Genomic DNA, 22,713 nt, shown 5'->3' with positions numbered 1-22,713 from the left:
GGATGGTTTTTCCACCTCTAGTTTACTGTCTAGTGGGAGAGACTGATGGCAACGTGCTGTGTACACTACAGAAGGTGTGGGCAGAGAACGGAAAGGACAGAGAGGAGAGAGTTTATTCTGTTGGGGTGGTGTGTCCATGTATGCCAGTGTGTATGCACGTGTGTGTGTGTTTGTATGTGAGTTTGAGAGAGACAGAGACAGAGACAGAGAGAGAATGTGAGTGTGGGAAGGCTTAACAGAGAGGCATAGAACAGGGAGATGGGAAGAGGGGAAAGGGAAAAAGATTTCGGGATAAGGATAATAACTTATCTGAGTTGATGAGCATGTATTTATTTTGTCATTAACTAATTCAAAGTACCTTTGAACAACAGTCTGGGGTTCAGTCTTATGAACCGAGACATTAACAGTATATACGTGTGAAAATGTGATGTTATCCTGCCCAACCACTGTCCTGTTTTTGGCACTCCAACCACATTTAACATGGAAGACAACATGCTCACACACTGTGGTAGGAGGGAAGGCATCATAAGACAAACCCAGTCACTGCATAAATCCAAAGTGGGTTTTCTTTTGTCACCCTTAAAGTTCTGTGAAAGTTGGCACTAAAATTAAATGGAAAAGTTCCATACTAATGGACCCACAGGCTATTCATGTCTTATGAGTTCGGTCCTCAGAGGTCATTTAGCCCATTTTCTTTTTTTTTTCGCCGTGCGGCATGCAGGATCCCAGTTCCCTGACCAGTGATCGAACCTGTGACCCCTGCAGTGGAAGCACGGAGACTTAACCACTGGACCACCAGGGAAGTCCCTAGTCCATTTTCATGTTGGTGTCTGGAGTGGAAAGCCATCTAGCTCACGCTGAAGGTGTCCAGCAAAGGAGAGCCACACTGCTGTTACCAGTTTCTAGTGTCTGAAGAATATCTCCTGACAGAGGTCTTTCTTATCCTGATAGCATTTTGAAACCATCTCTATTTGTCCATGTGATATAATGGACAGCATGTTCTTATAGCACAAATGTTTGAAATCAAGTTCTAAAGAGGAATCATGATAGATGGTTGAAGTCTGTCTGAAAAAATGTTTTTCATTCTCTTTTATAACCTAAGGAGACCTCCTACAGACAATCACATTCAATATCTAAATATCCAGTGACTAAGAGAGTGATCACACTGGCGAGTGCTCAGATCTACAGAGGGAGACACAAGTGCCAAAACCAAGACATCTCTGAGTTGTTTTCTGTAGGGTGTAAGAACAAAGGCATCCCATGTGTCTCAAGAAACAAGAGTGAAAGTCACGATTTAGTTCCTCCTCTTCCTTTAAAAAAAACAATGTGACTGAATAGACAGCCAGATGTGTTCCAGGATGGTCCAGCTGATTAATTCTTACTGTTAACACGCACTAGCAGTTCCAGGACACAAGGATGACTGATAAAGGGATTTGTTTGGTTTTCCAGAAATAGATTCTGTTCTGTTTGATCTATTTGCTCAACCTCTATTCTCTCATTCATGTGGGGTAATGGGATTGGCAATAAACACCAACAAGCAAGTCTCTGAGGATTCTTGAGTTACTTCAGTGACTTTCTAACCTTCTACTCTGTACTTTTATAAAATGATTATCAGAAACTGAATCAGCAGTTGGAGGGATTGGAAATAGCTTCTACGTAACCATTTCCTACATGTAATCATTTCCCACACATTATCATACCAAAACCCCTGCTCATCTTTTGAGTAGATTAAGTCATCAGAGAGGTATCAGTAGATCACTCCTTGGTCTTTCCAATGCAATATAACATTATGAAATAATTGTTCTTGCAATTTTCAATATTCCATGTGCTTAACTTGGATTTGCCCTAGAGATTGAAATTTCAGGTTCAGGAATTAACCTGGATTAAAATCCTAGTTGTACCACTTAGTAGCTGTGTGACCTTGGAAAAAGTACTTAACCTCTCTCTGTGTTTCAGTTTCTTGATCTGTAAAATGGACTCAATAATGGTGAGAAAAATGCATGTAAGACTTAGCACATAGTTAGTATGATAAATGCCAGCAATTTATAATTTTAAGACCTTTACACTATGCTAGCATTTAGCTTCCTCTGACTTCACACCCAACTGGACAAAAAAATATTTTTCTGAATACCAAATAGTAAACTTCTGTGCATTTCTGTGTGTTGACGGTAGAGTTGATGGGAAGATGACTGGGAGTTGGCGGGGTGATGTGACTTTTACCCAAGGAGGAGAATGTCCTTAAAGTGACCGTGGAAGCCAGTTGATTTGCTGTCAATTTCTGGAGTCCCACAGTTTAGTTTACACATTATTAAGAAGGATTTATATTTCAGGATGACTTTCCTGATGTCTAACTGAAATTTTCTAATGGCCTCATTAGAAAATACTGGAACAACAAATATTTGAGAACATTGTACCATTTGCCAATACCTTAAAAAAAAAAAACCCAAATGCAATTTCTTCAGTCTTTTGTCCTAGGCACCAATCCTATCTCTTTAGATCCCTCCTCCCTGAGGCTGACAGGGCATCTGGGCCTTGCAGGAGCACTCACCAAACCAGAGCAGTAACAGGACTTGGGCACAGTACATCAGGAGCAAAGACAGGGAAGCAGACTCTGATGTATATACGGTGACTTCTCTCAAAGAGGAAAGAAGCACCAACCTCCATTTACCAGACCCAGAATGCAATGGGTATGGTATAGTGATGTACTTGATATTATTAACACATAATCACAATTTTGAAACATTTTAATATTCAAGATGTATTTGACTTTTCCATTTCTAAGTAATATTCATTCATTGACTCACTCAACAGGTATTTATTGCATGCTAAAAACATACAAGGAAGTATGTTAGATGTTTCCATATATGTCTTCTGGCCCTAACTGGATTATGAATCCTTTCAGAGCAGAGATATTGTACCTTATTCATATTTTATCCCAAGGCTCAGCCTGGAGAAGACATTCAACCAACACAACAAACGTGCATTTCATAAATGAAAAATGGGACCCAAGTACTATGCTAGCTGTGCATAACCAAATAACAAAATATTTATTCCTTGGAAAAAAAAAATTTTTTTTCCCAATATTTATGTCTTGATCACCTTTAAACTTACAATTTAAGCATAACATGAATGCAAATATCATCCCTATGAATAATATATGTGTCAGCAGTATTATGTTAGACCTTTCACTTAAATATATAATTTATATGCTATATAAAAATAAGAAAATTAGATCAACAACCTATATAAACTTTTCAGAGAGTCAAGAGTTTTTGGTGAAAATAATAATTTAAAATAGGATTTCTCTCAGATTCAAATCCCCTTTCATGGAGCAAAAGGAAATGAGAAAAGAAACCTAAGCACGCTAAGTTTTCGGCACCAAACGTTTTGATTCAGTATGTTCTGCTATAAAATATTTGGCCTTGTTTGAATTTTTATTGCTATATGTTCTCGGTCTATATTTAACTGTGAGAAACACAAATAAGAACGAGTGAATGTGCAAAATGTTCTTTTCAAGTTCATGGCAGTGAATTTGAGAAAACATATATTAAAGGAGCACTTTGTGGTTTTAACTTGCAGGCCCTTTCCTGAGCCTCCCTTGGCCAGATATGATTCAATGTTTATTGAACTAAGGTAAGGACTCAGCTTACTTGGAATGAAATTCTTAAGGGCCCCTCAGAGCCACCTCAGATAAGCACCTTACTTCGCCACGATCTCAAATAAGGTTTCTTTTATGCTTTGTCTTTTTCACAGGTGAAATAAGGTCTAATTAGCAAGTTTCATAATGGAGACATTCAGTTCCTCAATTCCTTCTTTGCTCAAATTAACTTTTTAAAAATTGGGGCGTTCATTCTGGCATCAACTCAGACTTGGTCTGTAATCATCCAGCAATGTGTGCCTCACGAAGGCTGCTATCCTTAATGCCAGCTTCTTCCACCCATACCATCTCTGTGGGGTAATACGTTTTAGTTGGTGCCTCTCTGAGAGCCCCTCACATTTCCATCTGCCCAAATAAACACATTTTTTTCCCGATTCAGTCTCAACTTCTTGGCTGAGCAAGAGGATAGACTTGCCACAATGGATGATCTTTAAGATGCACAAAATCCCCCAATTCAAGGAATGGGTACAGGTGGTATAATCAACGGCTCTCTAGAGGATGGTTCATCTACAAAGTGGTTTGTGTTCAACAGTGTTTTAATACCGTTCTCTTGGTCTAAACTGCAGTTCCTGAGCAGTGTCAGTGTTGAGAGCTCTATGCCTTCTAAGAGGGCACATTGGTGATAAAGTATTCTGTTCCCAAGGACAGCATAACTTTGTGAAGATTAGACTTTTTATCAACCTATTTCCACTGGTCAGACTGGGGCAAGCGTAACTGGGAGGGAGCATGGAGAGTTGGTTAAGAGCATGGGCTCTGGAGTCAGATTGAGTTCAAATCCAGACGCTGTTAACTTATTACCTGTGTGACCTCAGGCAGTTCCCAAATCCCTCTGTGCCTCAGGTGCCCCATCAGTAAAATGGAGATAATATTAGTACTAGCCTTATGAGATTACTGTGAAGGTTAATGAGATACTGACATGTTTAACATAGAGCTTGGCTCAGATTCACCAACAATGATTATTTTTTAGGCAAGGTCAGTAGACCAAGTTCCTTGGGCAGCAGAAAGGAAGGGAAGGGTAAATAACCAGCTATGAAGCTATTTCTCAAATAATTCCCTACTCTTTAAATGTCTCACTTTTCACCCAGTTCAATCATCAAGCACATATGTAAGGGAGGACTATGAGATGAGGAGGCCTGTGCAACCATTCACTCATTTAGTGTGGTCTCGTTTCCTTGGGCTTCTTGACAGGATGCTTGTTTTTCTCTAACCCTCAGGGTCATCGGGGTCGAAATGAAGAATGTTTTCAGGGCAAAATGGCCAGTACCACTCTCTCGATAGCCATATAATTGTAGGCATTGTTTCTCTTGCTCATTTCTCATTTATGTTTCTCTCCCTTTCAACATCCTCCCTTTTTCTCACTCCCACTTTGGTGAGATACCTTTCTCAGCATGAAGCAGAGGCAGTCAGGCACACCTCTGTGCATTATGCCAACTTAGGATGTTTATGCAAGAAGAAAGCCAACCAGAACGGTGGGGATCATGCATCCCTGTAAATCCCAGGGGCACAAGTGATTCTCAGCAGCCAGGGGAGGGAGGCTCTTACCAGTTGCTTTCTCAGGGTTGTTGCACATGAAGCATTGCCACGCTCCTGCTGCTTCGCTGAAGCCAAACACGTCAAAGAACCTCACTTCTTCCAGATGCAGCTGTACCTGGTCCAGATCCTGTTTCAGGAACACAAAGCACAAAGAACATAAGTGGGTCTGCCTGCCGCATAGCATTCTGAGAGGGGGAAAATGGGATATGGAAGCAGGACGTCCAGGGCTCAAATTCACTGCCAGGCACAAGGAGGGGGCATTGAGCAAACCTCTCTTGGCCCATTTTGGAACACAGCAGCCAGTTCAAACTCTCCCAGGGCAGTGCTCTTAAATGTGGAAGGCAGCGAGCATGGGCCCTAGGGCTGGGCGTCAGGTTGTGGGGAAGTGAAGTGGCCCAGAATTTTCTTACATCTAACAGCAGCTCCAGAATTTCTAAAAAGTTGGGGTATCCAAGTGGCAGTGTGGTTGAAAGGAATGCTTCTGGGGGACTTGTCTTTTATTTACACTTTACATAACATTGAGGATCAATTATTCATACCAAAAAATTATTTTTATTAGGTTGGCTTCACAGGGGGCTGATAGAAAATGTGTGAGAGGGTTTAATCCCTCAGCCCTTGGCTCCAGCCCTGTTTTAGTTTCATGCTTATCTTAAAAGTGGATGCAAATTTTGCATGCTAGTCCATTATATGGCTGCATTGGTTTTAATGGAAAATAATGCCTTAAATTACTTATCAGTAAATTAATTACCTTTTCCCCTCTAAATGGTTGAGTAGAATTGACACACCAAGAAGACCGCCCCTGTTTTATGTGCCCTGTGGCAACCTGCCAATGTGCTCCTGTTTAAGAGGCAGAGGAGGGAGGTTCCATTACACTGTAAATGGATGGAAAACTATTAGCTTAACCAAATTAAATAGCTCTACTATCCTCCTGAGGCTTTCCTATTATGTAAATGACTTATAGCCTCTGCTACAGAGTGGTCAGAATTGCACTCTTAAAAAGTTGCTTTCCTAGCAGGGATTTAATGTCTTTTCTAGCCTTGCACGTGCCCAGCTGATTTCTCTGTTTGTCGTCTATTGAGTTGTGATTTTATTTCCTTTCCTCTGGTCCACACACTCATCTTCTACCCATAGTAACGGCTCTTAGTATGCCCAAGAGCCAAAGGATGGAGGCATTGTTAGCCCTACTTACAGCGGATCTAAAATAGAGAATGATCAGGGGCTACCCAGATCCTACCTCAAAGTTCCCTGGGTCTGCCTTTCTTGACACAGGTGAGAAGTATGCTAAACTCTAAGCTCCTTGAGAGCAGAAACATATCTACTGCGTTCACAAGTTACAACCCCAGAATCTAGTCCAACATCAAGAATGGATGAGTATCATTGGTTTGCAGGCCCAGTGCAAAGTTTTCCAATGAACTATACAAACAGTATTATGAAAATTTAAAGTGAATTCTTTTTCAGGAACATTTACACTCACTGGAACAAAAACCCAATGAAGGCAGGGACTTTGTTTTATTGGCTGCTCTAATGTCAGCACTAAAAATAAGCAAGCATTAAATAAATATCTGTGGGATAAAGAAAGGCATAAACTGGGACTAGAAATGAATTCTTTTTAGCATCCTTTATTAAGACTGTTACGGCTTGTGTTCTGGGATTGGACATTTTGGAGGCTCAAAATGCTGAACACAGTGTTTTGAGCTGCTAACATTTAATACCATCTTTTAGGCATTCCAATAGGCACTGTTTATAAGAAATGTTGTTTTAGCAAAAGTGATGTTGAATGTGTTCAATGAAAAAAAGGAGATGTTTTAAAAAAGCATGTTTCCAAGATAAAGACTGAAGAAGCACCTGGGAGTTTTGTAGGTTTCAAAGGATGAAATCCATATTAAAATTTATGGGGAAAAAGCAGATGTTCATAAATATCAGTTTCAAAACTGCTAAGTCTCTGAAGTCTATACTTGGCCATTGGCATGCAGATCACTTCTCTATTTCCCACACAATTAAGGATCAATTTACCATTCACCACAAACACTGCTAGCAAACAAAGTACTTAAAATAATACTTAAGGGTTCCTTTATTTTCCTGTTCTGAGACCAGAAGTGTCCCAGGTTGTTGCTCATAATCCACATGTGTCTTGGCAAAAAGTTACTTTAAAAGTTTAAGACAGATGGCAAGCGAGATCCCAGTGTTCAAGTTCTCAAGTCAAAAGCAGACTTACTTCTTCAGAGGATTTAGGTGTCATGCAAAGGGGAATGAGTGAGGAAGTAGATGGTAATTCTATGAACTGTTGAAGTTGGCAGTAACAGTCAACTTTGAATAGAGAGACAAATGAGACACAGGTAGTTCCAAACACTGGTGGAAAATCAAAGCAAAATAAATCACAAAACAAGCAAACACAAACCATCAACTCGTGATACCTAAACTTTTGGAATTTTGACTTCTTCAATGTGCTTGAGGTCATTATTTCTCTTTCCTACTCATCTTCTTTACCCTCCTGGGTCCTGTAGCTTCTCTAGGCCTTGCCCAGGAATTGCTGTATGGCTTTTTGTTTTTTAAGGCAAGAGAACTAAAATTGATTTGGTTAGAGAATTACAAACTTCCTTTAAGACAACTAGACTCCAGAAGAGTAATAAAAATAATTTAGATCTAAGTAGGGTCACTCATTAAGTGTTTCCGTTCAATGGCATTGTGGTGGACAGACCCTAGGGTGACCTTTTAATAATTCCCACCTCCTGGTGTTCATCCTTTTGTATAATCCCTTTCTCTTAAGTGTGGGAGGGACCTGAGACTTGCTTTTAACCAAGAATATGGCAAAGGTGATAGAATATTAATCTCGTGATTGTATTATTATGTATCTCCTCCCTTCACCCCCAACACACACACACACACACAAAGCCCATGTAGCCAGCAGATGCATAGGGAAACTCTCCTGCTGGCCTTGAAGAAGCAAGCTGCCACACTGTAAACTGCCTATGGAGAGGGCCACATGGCTGGGAACTGTGGGTGGCCTCTAGGACCTAGAGGCAACCTTCAGCCAGTAATAGATCCAGCCCTTCAGTCCTACAACAACCCCTCCACCCTGCCAAATTTCTGCCAGCACCCTGAGCAAGTCTGAAAGCTGACCCTTTCCATTCGAACCTCCAAATGAGAATACAGCTCAGCCAAGACCTTGACTGCAGCCTTGTGAGACCCTGAGCAGGGAACCCGGCTACGTCACAAGCAAATTCCTGACTCAAGGAAACTGTGAGGTAACAAATACATGCTGTTTTAAGCTGCTAGGTTTGCGGTGATTTGTTATGCAGTTTTAGGCATCAATACTGAGACTGAGCTCTGAAGGAGAAGAGGAGGTGACACTGCTGGCCAATTTTCAATGAAAATGATGCTTCTACTTAGAGGGGTCACATTCTTTCAAGTACACACCAAATCAGGCCTCAATAAAACCCAAAGAATATTGAAGTCCGTATTATTTCTGTTGACTTAAAGAAAAAAGATACATAATCATAGTAAGCATGCACTAAGAAGGATTTTCCTGATAAACACCATCTAATTCAAAAGGGGTAAAGGCCCTTGGAGGGGGAAAATGATGTTTTTAAAACAGGTGATTAAGTAAATGTTTGTCCAGTTTTAGAAAAAAAAGTCATTAATGGGAGTAGGAATTTGGAAAACTATATAAAAAGTCTCTTGCAAAGCCTAAGGGAAAAATATGCCAGGCAGCTTGGAAAGACGAGAGGATATTTACAACATTGTTTTGATGACAATGACAGCATGAGTCAATGCTATCGATTCTGTAAAAGTCCGAAGTGGATCTTATAACATGGTCTATGTACTGTGAGAAGGTATTGGGAAACAATTTTCCAGAAATCAGTGAAAGGATACATCTGGAAGAACTTTGGGTTCTGGCACATTTAAATTCTGTTCTAACTCTATTTTTGCACAGATAACGAAACGTAGGATTGCCTCACACGCTCTATGTGCCTATGGTTAATAGGATCAACTCTCGGCACATACTTCAAGCATGTTTTAAGAAATGTAAACAAGAGTTATTTTTTAAACAATTTTCAATATTTTCACATAATAGTAACACTTTACGTCTTTATGGTTATTTCTAGTGCACATGTTCTAACTGTATGGAGTTCAGGGTGTGAAATAAACTTATTGAAGGAAGAAAATTAATGATTCTTCTCTATATTGTTCATCTTTATGTTACTCATGTTGTCCTACATTTTGTAGTCATACTGTCTTGTAAGAAACACTGTATGTTGAATGAATAAACTAACAAAAGAGACACTAAAGAATATTTATGCTCTAATTTTAAAAATGTATTTCAATTTCTGAGAAATATCACTGTTGAGTTTAATTCATATCACTTAGAATTAAGAGCACCTGGTGTCAGGAACCAAAGACAAATAGATGGAGACACAGTCCTGTATTCCAAGGACATGAGAAGACAATCCACTGGGTCCACAGTATTTCTCACAGAAGGAAACTAGAACACACTTTTATTTGTGTTTGGCTGTGGTTATTATTAACCTTCTTCTGATGTGACTTTTTTGGCTCTCAACTGGATTAAAGTTCCTTAACAATTTCTATATTATTTTGTAGCTTATTTCTATATTATTATATTTCTATATTATTTTGTAGCTTCTGAAATTAATTAGCATAGCACTCTGCCCATAGGAGCTGTTCAACGAATTTTTCTAAATTTTTGCTAATTGAGCCACATTTATATCAGCAGTGGCATTTAGGTTTTCAATTTTCATGTCTATTCAGTTATGACTATTAAGCTCTTTTAGAACATATTTACTTTAAAAAAATACCTGTGTCTCTATTTATATTACAGGAATTCATTTTATTTAACTTTATAAAACAAGTTTTTAGAATAAAATGTAGTAATTGAAGAAGAATGTTTGCCTGAATCCATCAACATAGCATGTTGACTGCTTGTTTTCAAGACCCTCAGCTTTTCCAGATCTCCAGTTCTCAGGAGGTATGGGCATCAGGAATCCTGGGGAAATTTGTTACAAACATCATATACAGGTCTGCCTCTGGAAGCCTAACCCAATAAGTCCATGTTTGGGCCTGGTAATCTGCACTTCTAAACAAGCTCCCCAAGTTATTCTGGCATGCACTGACTGGGAAATTAATTCTACACCCTTGGGAACAGAGGTGGGGATGGCTGATCTGTCTCCATTAATCGGTATTTGAGGAATTTGTCAATCCTCATGTGCATATGTTCATACTTTTCCACAATAGTTTGGTTTCATATGACAAAATACATAATCTGGTTGCAAGAGCAAAAATTCCACTCTTGATAATCAGAGATGTTTTTATTCCAAATTTTGCAATACAGAAGGAAGAGTTGAGGCATGAATACTGAACTTGTTGGGACTTATCTGAAACTTGGCAGGAGGTTGGGATGTGTGAGGAGGGAGGTGGGTAACAGCTGGGAGACAGATTCTGAGCAGAGGTGGCAAGGGTGCTGACCTGGAAGAACTCACAGTGTGCTCCAGTATTCAACATGGATGTCGTACATGTGCTACATTCCATTGTCTCTCCTTTTTCCATCCCAGATTAGGAAAAGAACCCTAAGTACACATGAGTATTTGAGGTCAAAGTGGCAAGCTTTTTACTATCACTGCAGATCATGAAATAGACTTGACCTTCTTCCTATCTTTTGAATCCCAGTGTGTTGAGAAGAACTGAACTGCTTCCTGGCAAGTCATGACAATTCTATGGTTCTGGCTCCAAGTGGCTGGAAGAAGGCACCCATGTTTGATTTATTTCAGAGAGATGTTTTGAAGAATTCTTTCATTCAAGAACCAATAAATATGATAGAATATTTGATTTGATTCAAAAAGCCAAATTTTCACACTCACCTAAGGACCAAAAAAAAGTGGTATTTTTGATTACAGAATGTTGGCAGTAAGCATGACAAGAGTTTAAATAAAGTAGTTTATGGAAAAGTTAATATAAGCATATATGCATTGAGTCAAAATAAAGGTGGCAAATTGGGTGAGGCTTCATAAATGTTTGATAAACCCATAATTAATTTCTTGAAGGATCCAATTTGTTTTATTTCTTTCCCCAGTGGTTAATTTAATTTAATTTATTTAAATTAATTTTTCTTGGAGTATAGTTGATTTACAATGCTGTGTTAGTTTCTGCTGTATCAATTTCTTTTAAATTTTAGCCCATTAAAACCAGCAAAGTATTTTTTATCAGAGTGGAAGCAAGGGCAAAAGACTACCAATGTTCAAATGTCATGAAAATGTTGGCATTTCTACAGGGTGTCAGCAGTAAATGTAATCACCAGAACTACTGGCAATGAAAGCCTGCATTCCCATGGGACCTCCTTTCATATTGGAAAGCAAAGAATTGCAGTGATTTTTTCTTTTTCTAATCAGTGGTTGCCACCTGCATTTAACAACTACGTATTGAGCATCTAGTACTAGTATGTATTACTATGTGTACTAGACCATAGAGGTGCTGATGTGGAAAAAGCTCATTCGAGAGGCTTTCTTTTTCTTCATTTGGAATCCATTAGTGAGATAATCATACCCCTCAGCTCTGTACATTATTTTGTTGGGGGTGAGGTCCTTCTCTTGCTGTCTTAATTTTCTTCCTTTATCCCTGATACTGCCCTCATTCTCAGACTCTCCTCCCATCTCCCCTTTATATAAGTTCTCACTCTTTGGGGTTTGATATGTCTTTGAACAGATATGTATTCCTGAAAAATATGGAGCAATGCTTAGGGTATTTGTCATTTTCATAAATACATTATATCACAGACCACATTCTATTTCTCGCTTGTTTCACTCAAGATCTCTACAAGGTTTTGTATGTGTATTTAGTTTGTTGCCTCTACTGCTGTAATGTGATTTACTAGTGCATTTTCACCACCCACCACATTTTATCTAACCATTCTCCTAAGTATGGGCATCAAGGGTGCCTCCACCTTTGCACCTAGACGGACCATGCAACAATGAATATTCTCATCATACATGTCCCCTTGTGGACATGAGCAAGAATTCTTCTGGGATAATCATTCAGGAGTGAAACTGCTGGATCATAGGGTATGTGTAAGAATATAGAGAAAATATTTTTATGGTTTTGCAGAGTTTGGGCTTTCTGAGCAAATTTTACTGAAACTTGGGACCTGGGCTAAAAGAAAAAGCTTTAGAAGTGAATTCATAACTAATCAGAAAGTGAGAGACCACCTAGAGAGATTTATCTTCCCAGAAGTATGTGTTCATATTTCAAGGTGGGGATGAGACCCAGGATTTGGAGACATCCCTGGGTTATCAAGCTGGAGACACTAGTCTTGTCCTCTCCATGGAGCGATTTATCTGCATCCAAAAGTTAAGAGTAAGAACCCAGCATCCTTCCCAAGGAGCAAAGATTTTTCTCCCCTTCTTTCAGATGAGTGGGGGCGTTGTCCCTCCCCTATGTAAATATCCAGATTCATGTTTTCATGGTTCCTTACCTATAATGCAGACCTTGGTATGTGTAGGATGACATGTGGTTCTCATCGTGTTGCCTGAGGGTAAACAACTGAGGCAAAGGGGAAGCGGTGAGGTTATCCGTTGTAAATAATAATAATCTGCTCTGCTCCAGAAACCTTGTTTGCATGACACATTAAAAAATTTAACATTATGCGTATCTTTAACTTCTCTAGGTTCTGATAAATTGCTTTTCAGGATGGCTGTCCAATTTACATTCCCACCAGCACAGCATGAGGAAGTCCTTTTCCACATCACAATAAGGGACTTTCTAGACTCTGAAGTTTCTCGAGGAATTTCTATCCAACAACCATTTCTAATGCCTGAAATAGGCCATGCTTTTGGTGACCACAGTCACCGTGGTTTGATTGCATCAGGGGCTGGCAACAGTCTCCAGTGGCTTCTAATACCACTGCTTCTTAAACCATGGGGAAAATCAACCACACTTCTGTAGAAAACACTGTATTTTTCTCTACCTTTATTGCCTTTTGCTGTCATCAGAAGCATTCCAGGTTCTGGGCATCAGACCACCCTTTTTGGGTACAATTATTTTAATACACTAGTGCATATCAACATTTGGCCAGGGTCTAGTTTTATTTTAAGAATGATCATTCTGTCGACTTGTTTACTACTTGGAATAGTGATCAATGGGATAAAACTGACTCTTATCATGGACTTAAGGAGAAGGCATTGTTTCCCATGATATGGGAATTTCAAATGTCTCCGTTTAGTCTTTCAACAGAGCACAGTGCTAAGCACTGGTGAAGCAGTAGAGATCAAGGCAGATGGGATAAGATGAACTACTCCTCAGTAGAGAAAGGGATAAAGCAAACTCTGGTCTATTTACCCAATGGAAAATTCCACATGAGCTAGATCTACATGTATGAACAGACATATTTTTAAAACACAGAAAGCATATTACGAAAGATGTATGCAATACAGTAACACATATGTAAAATTTTAAAACAATGGTACAAAACATTCACAGAAATAATACACACTGACCTCAGGAGAGTATTTGCAACAGTTTCCTTCTTTTTGTAAAGGAAAATATTTGAAGTAAATATGGAAGAAATGTAAACACCTCTTCTATCTTGTGGTGGGAATGGATGTCATCTTTCTGCACTTTCCTGAATTTGTCAGTTATTTCATAATCAAAAATAAATAAAAGTGAGGCAGAGAGCACAGTTCAGTGAAGCAAAGAGACTGGCAGGGGTTAGAATCTGTGAGGAACAAAGGTTCTGCATGTGGGGAGGATTCCTTGGTGCCCTTCAAATCACTTGTAGAGGGATCTCCTCATTTTGCCTGTGTGAGGCTGGCCTCAGTGGTGATGGTCGTTAAAGGACCATTTATTTCTCTTGATTTTTGCATTTATTCTTGTTGGGTGGCTCCATATGAAAGCTTCTTTTACTCTAGCTCTTCAAACTCAGAGACAAAGACATGAAATGCAAAGTGTTTGAAATATGTTCTACTGTTTTGTTTTAGAAAACAAACCAAACCTAAAGAACACTGGCACCCAGTTCTACGGTAGGGAAGTGTTACAGAATGGGTTAGATGACACAAGTGATACTTAGAAATAAGGTTCTTCTCTGCACAGTGGGATGGTATAAAGAATGTAGGTTTGGGAGCCAGAAGATCTGAGTTTGAGCCCTGCTACTGTCATTTACTAGCAGTTCTTGGGAAATATCTTAATTTCTCGGGGCTTTCAATGTACTTCTCAATCTGCACAATGACTGTGATCCCTAAGCTGCCTCCTTCAGAGAGCTGTTGCCACAAATCAATTCATGGATAACTATGCTACTTGGTAAACTGTAGAGAAGTAATACAAAGTAGTGATAATTATGATGATATGAACAAAGTAAGATAAGACACTCCTTTTCATGCGTATAAAATATACAGTGTTTTTGTCTCAGCTAGATAAATATATGTAAATCTTTCTGAAATGAATGACTTGTTTAAGAAACACTGATATCAGGCGTCTGAGAAACATATTTCATTTTCTTAAGGCAAGTAACATATTTATCTGCCTGTTTTCGTTAGTTTGCTGTCAAACCTACGAAAATTGGGTATAATGAGATGCAAACATAGAAGGATGTAATGCAACGTGAACACCTGAAAGGGTGGTAATGACGTGTGCATGTCCGATGGGGCCACAATGAGATGAGCAAATAGAAATGCACATAGAAATGTGCCTGGGCAGTGGGGTAATGAGATGCATAAATGGTTGGATGTAATAATAAAGGCATTTGCAGGGGACATAATATGATTTATAAATGGAAACATTAAATAGGGAGGGTGGAAAGGGCAGGTTGTGATAAGCAGCAGAGTGAAAGAATGCAGTGCTGTGTATGAATGGGGGAGCTAATAATATGTGCATGATGAGGGTGTAATGAGATACAAATGGAATGGCATAATGAGGTTCACAGATGGAGGGATGTAATGAGCTGTACAGAAAGGAGGGAATAATGACAAGCATAAAAGGAAGGATTTAATACTATGAATAAAGAAATGGGTGTAAGAAGATGTGAGGACTGAAAGGAGGAGCAGAACAAAAAAGGGGACCTTGGTGAAGGGATGGGAAATAACAAGGTGGCAAACGGAGCACTCTAATGAGATGCTGAGATTAAAGGGTGCAGTGAGGTGTGCCCACTTAGAGAATAATTAGACACACACATAGGGTTATAATGAGGTATCTGAGCCCTGCTCAGACACAGACCATAGCACTCAGTTCTTACAAAAGGAGTGAAAATGGAAAAAATTCAAAGCAGGGCCATAAATATATCTAAATTGTTACAAATCCAAAAAGAGAAAACTAAACAGGTGATTTAACCACAGTCTGGAAGTTTATGAAGTAATGGTTTTATAGGTGCTGTTTATGGGGCACTTACTCTGTGCCAGTGCTCTGCTGGGTGCTTAACTAACTAAATGCATCATCTCATTTTCCCTTCCTAGCAGCCCTACGAGGCGAGTGGGTTTCCGTGAGGTTAACCAACTTGAGCAGATTCCCAGAGCGTGTTGGTGGTGGAGATGTGATTCAAGCCAAGTCAGCTGGATTCCAGGTGCCTTTGCCTCTTTTCTGGTGTTTCTGTAAGAGTAGACTGTGGGACATACTGCCTCAGAATCTCCTGGATCGTTTGTCTACGATGCAGATTCCCAGGCCCACCCAAGCAACTACCCCTTGCAAGATCTGCAGAGGCCCCAGGAATTTGCAGTTAAACAAGCTCTCCAGGGGCTCTTGACGTGCTAAGGTCCGAGAATTACTCAGTGAAACCAGCACTGGAGTGACGGTGTTCTAATGCTTCCCATTAACTCTGGGGAAAGATCACGGAGAAAGGGGCTTACGTGCAGTGTGGGCGGCTGCGATGGCTACAAGTGGGACTGGGCAAGGAATTACCAGACCCTGGAATGAGGCGTCAGATGATACTCTGGACTGTATTTAGCGGAGGACTTAAAAAAATGGCTCCTTCCCCTCAGACTGGTCTTCATTAGGAACCCCAAATTATATTGAAAATAGCATAAAAATTCAAAGATGTACTGAAAATAATTAGACTCTAGGAAATATTTGTTTACTGAATTTAAAAATATGAAGATTACTCCACAGTCTGTGACCTCTAAGGGAAAGAGGGTCATGTGTTCTTAGGACCAAAATTTTGCCAATCTACATGCAACTTTCTGGGTCTTTAAAAAACAAAAAAAGCCAATAGTGCCACTGATTCTTCTCCTTCTTGATATGTCCAGTATTGAGATATATAAATTGCTATGATTTTTTAGATTAAAAAACCCCAGAATTTATATCTTGAAATGAGTCTTAAACCTCGATGATGACACACGTTTTAGTGACACAGCCTCTGCCTTTTTAGAAGTCTGTTTCGGAATTGTTTTTAGAGTATATTCGTGAGCCACACATGAAAAAGTTTCATTACTTTAGTGAAGTCCAACTTTTAACTTGGAAACTATTATTCAGGTTTTCAAAAATATATTTATTTGTTTTTGGCTGCATTGGGTCTTCGTTGCTGCGTGCGGGCTTTCTCTAGTTGCGGTGAGCTGGGGCTACTCCTTGCTCCGGTGTGCGGGCTTCTAACTGCGGTCTTGTTGTTGAGCACGGGCTCTAGGTGCACAGGCTTCAGTAGTTGTGGCGCAGGGGCTTAGTTGCTCCGTGGCCTGTGGGATCTTCCCGGACCGGGGCTCGAACCCGTGTCCCCTGCATTGGCAGGCGGACTCTCAACCATTGTGCCACCAGGGAAGCCCTATTACTCAGTTTGAGTAGTCTCCTTTTATAAGAGACTTAAGCCTGGATACATTTTGGCTATTGTGAAAATAAAGCTCATTCTCAAAAGATGAAAGCTTTGTCATTCATTTTGTTGAGAGGGGTCTTGCACAGGAAGTGCAGGAAAACAATACTAGTTCCGGTTTATTGAGCTCTTACTATGTATGTCCCGGTCACTGTACAGTGATTTTGCATATATTTCCAAATCTCATAACACCCCAGTGAACTGGGTACTAGTGTTTAGTGCACTTCGCAGGTAAAGAAGATGTGGCACGGGGGAATTAGATAAAAGAACTGGTAAGTAGTGAAGCCAGGATTCAAACCCAGGTCCTGAGCTTCAAACTACTACGCTTCCACCTTGCTTGAAGAGAGGTGCTGTTTTTGTCTACTAGCTCAGTGCCCAGTGTCTGTAGGCATTCATACAATATCCATGATAGCATCAAGGGAAAAAGAATAAGATTGTACTCATGCACTGATTATTTAAGAAAAGAATCTAAACCACTATTGAATTAGAACAGACATTTCAGAGGGACTGCATACCTCTGTTCCCCCAGGAATAGAGGTATTTCGTTAACTATTTTCTGAAGGGTTTTTCTTTTTTTAATTTCCTTGACTGATGCAGAACATCTGGCTGACTGTGAAGGAATGTTCACTACAGTAGTAAAATTGACATGCTTCATTATAAGACAGTCTGGCTTGTGAAACATGAAGGAAACACAATACGTGTGATCAGCCAGGATTTAAAATAAACCAAGAAAATATTTATGCCGATTGTAATTTCTTTAAAAAAGCACAGTATATGTGAATGGTGGTTAGGGGGATATTACTGGTGTGTATTAATTAGCCAAGTAAAAGGGTAATAATTTTCTAGTTTTTTAATAGTGAATGGAACTGTCACTTAGGTTTAATGTGTTTACAAAATCATGTGCAATCACTTAATGTAATGAGTTGTATGTATGGAATTGTTTAAATGAGGGGCTCAATTAGATTGTTATAATGTATAGCTGTTAAGGGGAAAAAAGAGTGAATCCAAATGAAGGTAGAGACAGAATTTAGGGAGGCAAAGTTTAGAATCTGGCTGGACTTCCAAACTCAGTTGTCCTAAGACATCAATAAAAGTCATGCTTATAAAAGTTCCAGAGGACGTGTCAGTTCTCAAGGAGTCTGTTCATCTTCAAGCCTCTCCTCTTATGTTCATCACGGTAATCCCAGATGAACTATTACGTGGCTATGGTGAAAGAATGCAAGTCCACTGATACTAGATAAACTGTGATAAAAATTCACCTTATGCTTAAGCTAATGCTCAAGCATTGAGTATTACCAATACTTAAGCATTGGGAAATGCTTCCCAGCATCGCAAGCCTTATGCACAGAGCACAGTGTAAACGTGGCCGTAGTCACATTTAGCCTCATCTGGCCTCTCAGCTGTTGTCTGTCTGCCTTCACTTTGGTGAGGAGCTCGTGCATGAGCTTCTGCCCTTGTTTCCAAGGGGAATGGTAGAACATAGGTTGGTGCTGGGAGAAGTAGAGGGGTCTTGTGAAGAGAAGCTCAGCACAAATCCATTGTCTTCATTCAGAAAATAACTTTGCTTTTTTCTGGGCTCTAAAGACCATCTTTCTGTTTCTCAAGTGGAGTCTCCTAGGTGCAGACTCTTCCTCTTCAGCATAAATCTTTTCTTTGGTCTACATCTTTTTTTTTTTTGTGGTACGCGGGCCTCTCACTGCTGCGGCCTCTCCCGTTGCGGAGCACAGGCTCTGGACGCGCAGGCTCAGAGGCCATGGCTCACGGGCCCAGCCGCTCCGCGGCATGTGGGATCCTCCCGGACCGGGGCACGAACTCCTGTCCCCTGCATCGGCAGGCGGACTCTCAACCACTGCGCCACCAGGGAAGCCCTGGTCTACATCTTTACCCTGTATCTTCTCAAACATAGATCTCCCCTACCTTGAAACTTTTCACCATTTCATTACCACTCAACCAAAAGACAAAAGCCCAAGCCTGGATGAACTCCATTTTAGCCCCTGAACAGCTGATCACTGCTGGAGAAAATCATCCGTCTGTTTTAGTTTAAATCTGTTATCTCAGAACCCAAATGGATGTTCCTTGTTGCCAGACAGTCCTGCCATCTTTCTCTAGCAAATTCATGGTTCCTTTCTGTGAGAATTTCATTTCAAACTTTCTCTTTCCTCAAACCTCCTACATTCCATTCCTCCTTCCCTGACTCCACATTCAGCTGATGGCCTCATCTCTTATTTCATTGAAAAAGATGAAAAGCCACAAAAAAGAACTCACTCATCTTCTCACCACCAAATCCACTAATTGACCTGGGCCTGTGTGGAGTCCTTTATCCTCTCACCTGCTCATCATTCTCGCCCTCTCTATTGTTTTATCCCAGCAACTTATAAAGGTGATCTGGGGGCTTCCATTTTCAACCATCTCCACACTTCCTCCATCACCAACCCATTCAGCACCATAATTTTAAAATGGCTCCCTACATGTTCTATGTCTCCTTCCTCATTCTTGCTTTCTCAGTTCTCCACTGACTCCTGTTTGAACCCTGCTCTTAAAGCTCCAGTAAAACTGCTCTAATTTGCCAAATTGGACAGATGCTTATCTGTACTTACCTTCCTTGATCTGGTTGCCAAATTCCATCCAATTCCCTTTTCTTTCTTTCTTGGACTCTCTCTTGAGATATGTGACCTCTACTCTTTCTGGGTTTCTTTTGTCTCTCAGCTGTTCTCTGGCCTCAATCCTGAACAGGGTCCTTTCCCTCTTTGTGCTCTCTTCCCAGATGGCTTTAATCTTCCCATGGCTTTCATCATCTCTGTGCCAACAATGCCCTCATTTATATTTCTGGCCTAAACCATTTCCCGTTTGCCCACTAGACGATTCCACCGGAACATCTCACAGGCATTTTAAACTTAAGATGTTCGAAAGTCTCCCTCACCTTTACACCCCACTCATTTACCTCCAAAATTTATATTGAATGTGTCATTTATTTCTATCCCTCCAGGACCATCCCAGTTTTAACTACTCTTTTTCTCTCATCTGGATTAGCAATAGTTTCCCTTGTGATCTCCACGATACTTTTGCCCCTTTCTGATCTAGTCTCCACACAGCAGACTGAGTGATCTTTCGAAGACAAGCTGGGTAATGTCTGCCGCTCGAAACTCTTGGGTGGCTTCCCACGTACTGCAATAAAATCTCTTTGCCATGGCTTAAGAGGCCAGGGGTAAATTCCCCCAGACCAACTCTCAACCCCTTAATCTTCACTCTCCCTTTGTTCACAGGGCTCAACCCTGACCCTTACACTCCTTCCAACACTGTGGAAGGGGAGTGAGTTGACTCCCGCATATGCATGACCATTCACTGGGATGTAGGAAGAGGAAAATGGAATTTCCACATTCTTTTTCATCTCCTCCTTTACAATTTCTGTTTTTGAATATGTTTTCTAATGGAAATAATGAGTATAATACATGTATATAATTTATAAGTAAATAAATATAAACATGGAGGGTGCTCACTCTAAAAATTTTTCTGATTGGATGTGTGATTTAAATTTGGAGAAGAATGCTCTAATATGCCAAGGTTTTGACTTTCTTTTTAAATTCTTCTTCTTTTGTTTTTTGTTTGTTTGTGTGTGTGTGTGTTTTTAATCTCAAAGCCTTTATGCAAATAGGCTCCTTTGCCAGGAAAACTTGGACACCAGCTCAGAGAAGACTTCCCTGACCATCCATCAAATGCCCTCGTCCTTCACCTCTTTCTTCAGGCATTTTATGCTTGTATAGCATCTGTCAGTGTGGAATTGTGTATTTATTTACGTGTACATTACTTGTCTCCATGGGGCAGGGTGTGGTTGTTTAGGTTCGGTCTCTGCACAGTACTTGGCACAGAGCAGGCATTTGTAAAAAATATTTTTAACTGAATGAATGAACTTGAGTCATATTTACCATGACTTCGCTGAGATCTTTTGTCTCTTCCATGTTACTGCTCATGTCATTTCTCCGTACATGGAACCACTTTCCTCTTTCTTTTAAAAGCCCAGACCTTGTATTTTAATGTCTACCATTCCCCCCAACTTTGCATCTGCATCCACACTCCACCCTCAATCTGCCCTCCCAACCCCCTTGCCTGTGGTTTCCTATCATGACTTGCATTCCCATGGAATTTACCCCATAATCAATGGATTTACCACTTGCCCGGCTTCTTTGGATGGATGCTTATTCACACCTTCTTTTTATCTCTCTACCTCACCTTTGCTTCTTAGATATGCCTATCAGGTTTTCCTGGTTCTGAGCTCATAGCCTGAAAGCCTAAGAGCCCTCCACCCCATCTAGGCTTCTGAAATCTCGAACCTAATTTCCATCTACCCCATTATTATCTAGCTTGCTCCGAAAGGGAGATTCAACACAGCTAACCTCTCTGAGACACCTGGGTTCACACTGTTCTCTTTTGAGGCTGGCCTACCAACACTTGTCACTTATATCACACATGTACACTTGAATTTCCGGTAAGATTTTGAAGTTATATTATATATATAATAAGCCCACTACTTATTTACTTATTATGTATTTATTTATTCAAGCACTATGTTAACACAGTAACTCAAAACACTAAATCTAAGCCTTTGGGAGCATCAGAAGGTCTCTTTTTGTTCTACCAAGAATTGGAGCTTTAGTTTTATTTATACTTTGACACTACAGCCAGTTACCCTGGGAACTGTCAAGTGTGTTCGTAGCAATGTGGACTGAAAACAAATCTCCAAGTGTTAGCCACATGGGGTACATTTTATTTCAGCAGTAAATTTAAATTTTTCTGGTTTCGTTTCCATAATGGGCATAGCTTCGAGAACTCATTTCTATGGCATATGGAATTTCTGCATGCTTTGGGAACTGGAACATGTGCGTCAATAACAGAGACCCCTCTCTCACATTCCAGCCCTTCAGCAATCTCTGCATCAGCTTTGTCAACTGTCTGGTCCTCTGATAATCAGAGCACTGCTCCCTCTGAAGGGCTGGGTGCACGTGCCCTGGAATGGAATTATTAATAGTATCTCTAGTTACTCCACAGAGGCCATTCTCTTCATTTCTTAAATAAATCAATGGATTTTCTGCCCTTTTTCTAAAATCCTTATTTTACAGTGAAAATTGGTTATCTTAAAATGGAATTTTCTTTTTTTATTACGTATTTTTAAAATTCATTCCTCTATCTTCAGCATCTAGAAGACTACCTGGCAATTGTAAGCACTCTAATTATTTACTGGAAACATAAATGAACATCTCCTCCTTCCTTAAGATGTTAAAGACCAATATCTTTGACATTGCCAATATGATGCTGCATCACTCATCTCTGCTTAGTAAAATAAAATTTGCTTTATTTAACTAAACTGCTCAGTTACTTACATTTACTTACAAAAAGCAATATAAGTAAAAGTGGTACTTCTGTAATTATATTTTTCCCTTGGTTGTAAAAGAAATAGATACTTAGAGAAAATTTAGAAGATAGCTAATCCCATCAACCAGAGCTAATCATTGCTAACATTTTGGTATATTTCCTTTTGGCTGTCTTAATGGGCAAATCTCAAATAATCTTCTTTATATAAATAATTTTGCATCCCACAATGTGGTATCTGACGTAAGCATTGTTTCATGTCATTAAACATTTTTCATAAACATGATTTTTCATGGTTTCCTAATATTCTTCCCTATAGATGGATGTCTATATATATGTATTACTTTAATTGTCCCATCTTTAGACATAT

At 39.9% G+C, this 22,713-nt stretch overlaps 1 protein-coding gene across 6 annotated transcripts in view; it reads right to left on the bottom strand.

Annotated features, from left to right (window-relative positions):
* VEPH1 (ventricular zone expressed PH domain containing 1) overlaps nucleotides 1-22,713 on the bottom strand; it is a 278,619-nt gene that overhangs the window by 78,070 nt on the left and 177,836 nt on the right. For all 6 annotated transcript variants that reach the window (XM_029214795.1, XM_029214797.1, XM_029214798.1 and 3 more), the window contains one exon: nucleotides 5,201-5,318. In XM_029214795.1, the coding sequence (XP_029070628.1) occupies nucleotides 5,201-5,318 (118 nt within the window). The remainder of the gene's footprint in view (nucleotides 1-5,200; nucleotides 5,319-22,713) is intronic.

Source organism: Monodon monoceros, unplaced genomic scaffold (assembly GCF_005190385.1).
Source record: "Monodon monoceros isolate NGI ecotype Baffin Bay Population unplaced genomic scaffold, NGI_Narwhal_1 Super_Scaffold_11, whole genome shotgun sequence".
Taxonomy (NCBI): Eukaryota; Metazoa; Chordata; class Mammalia; order Artiodactyla; family Monodontidae; genus Monodon; species Monodon monoceros.
This window is presented reverse-complemented; position numbering and strand designations above follow the sequence as displayed.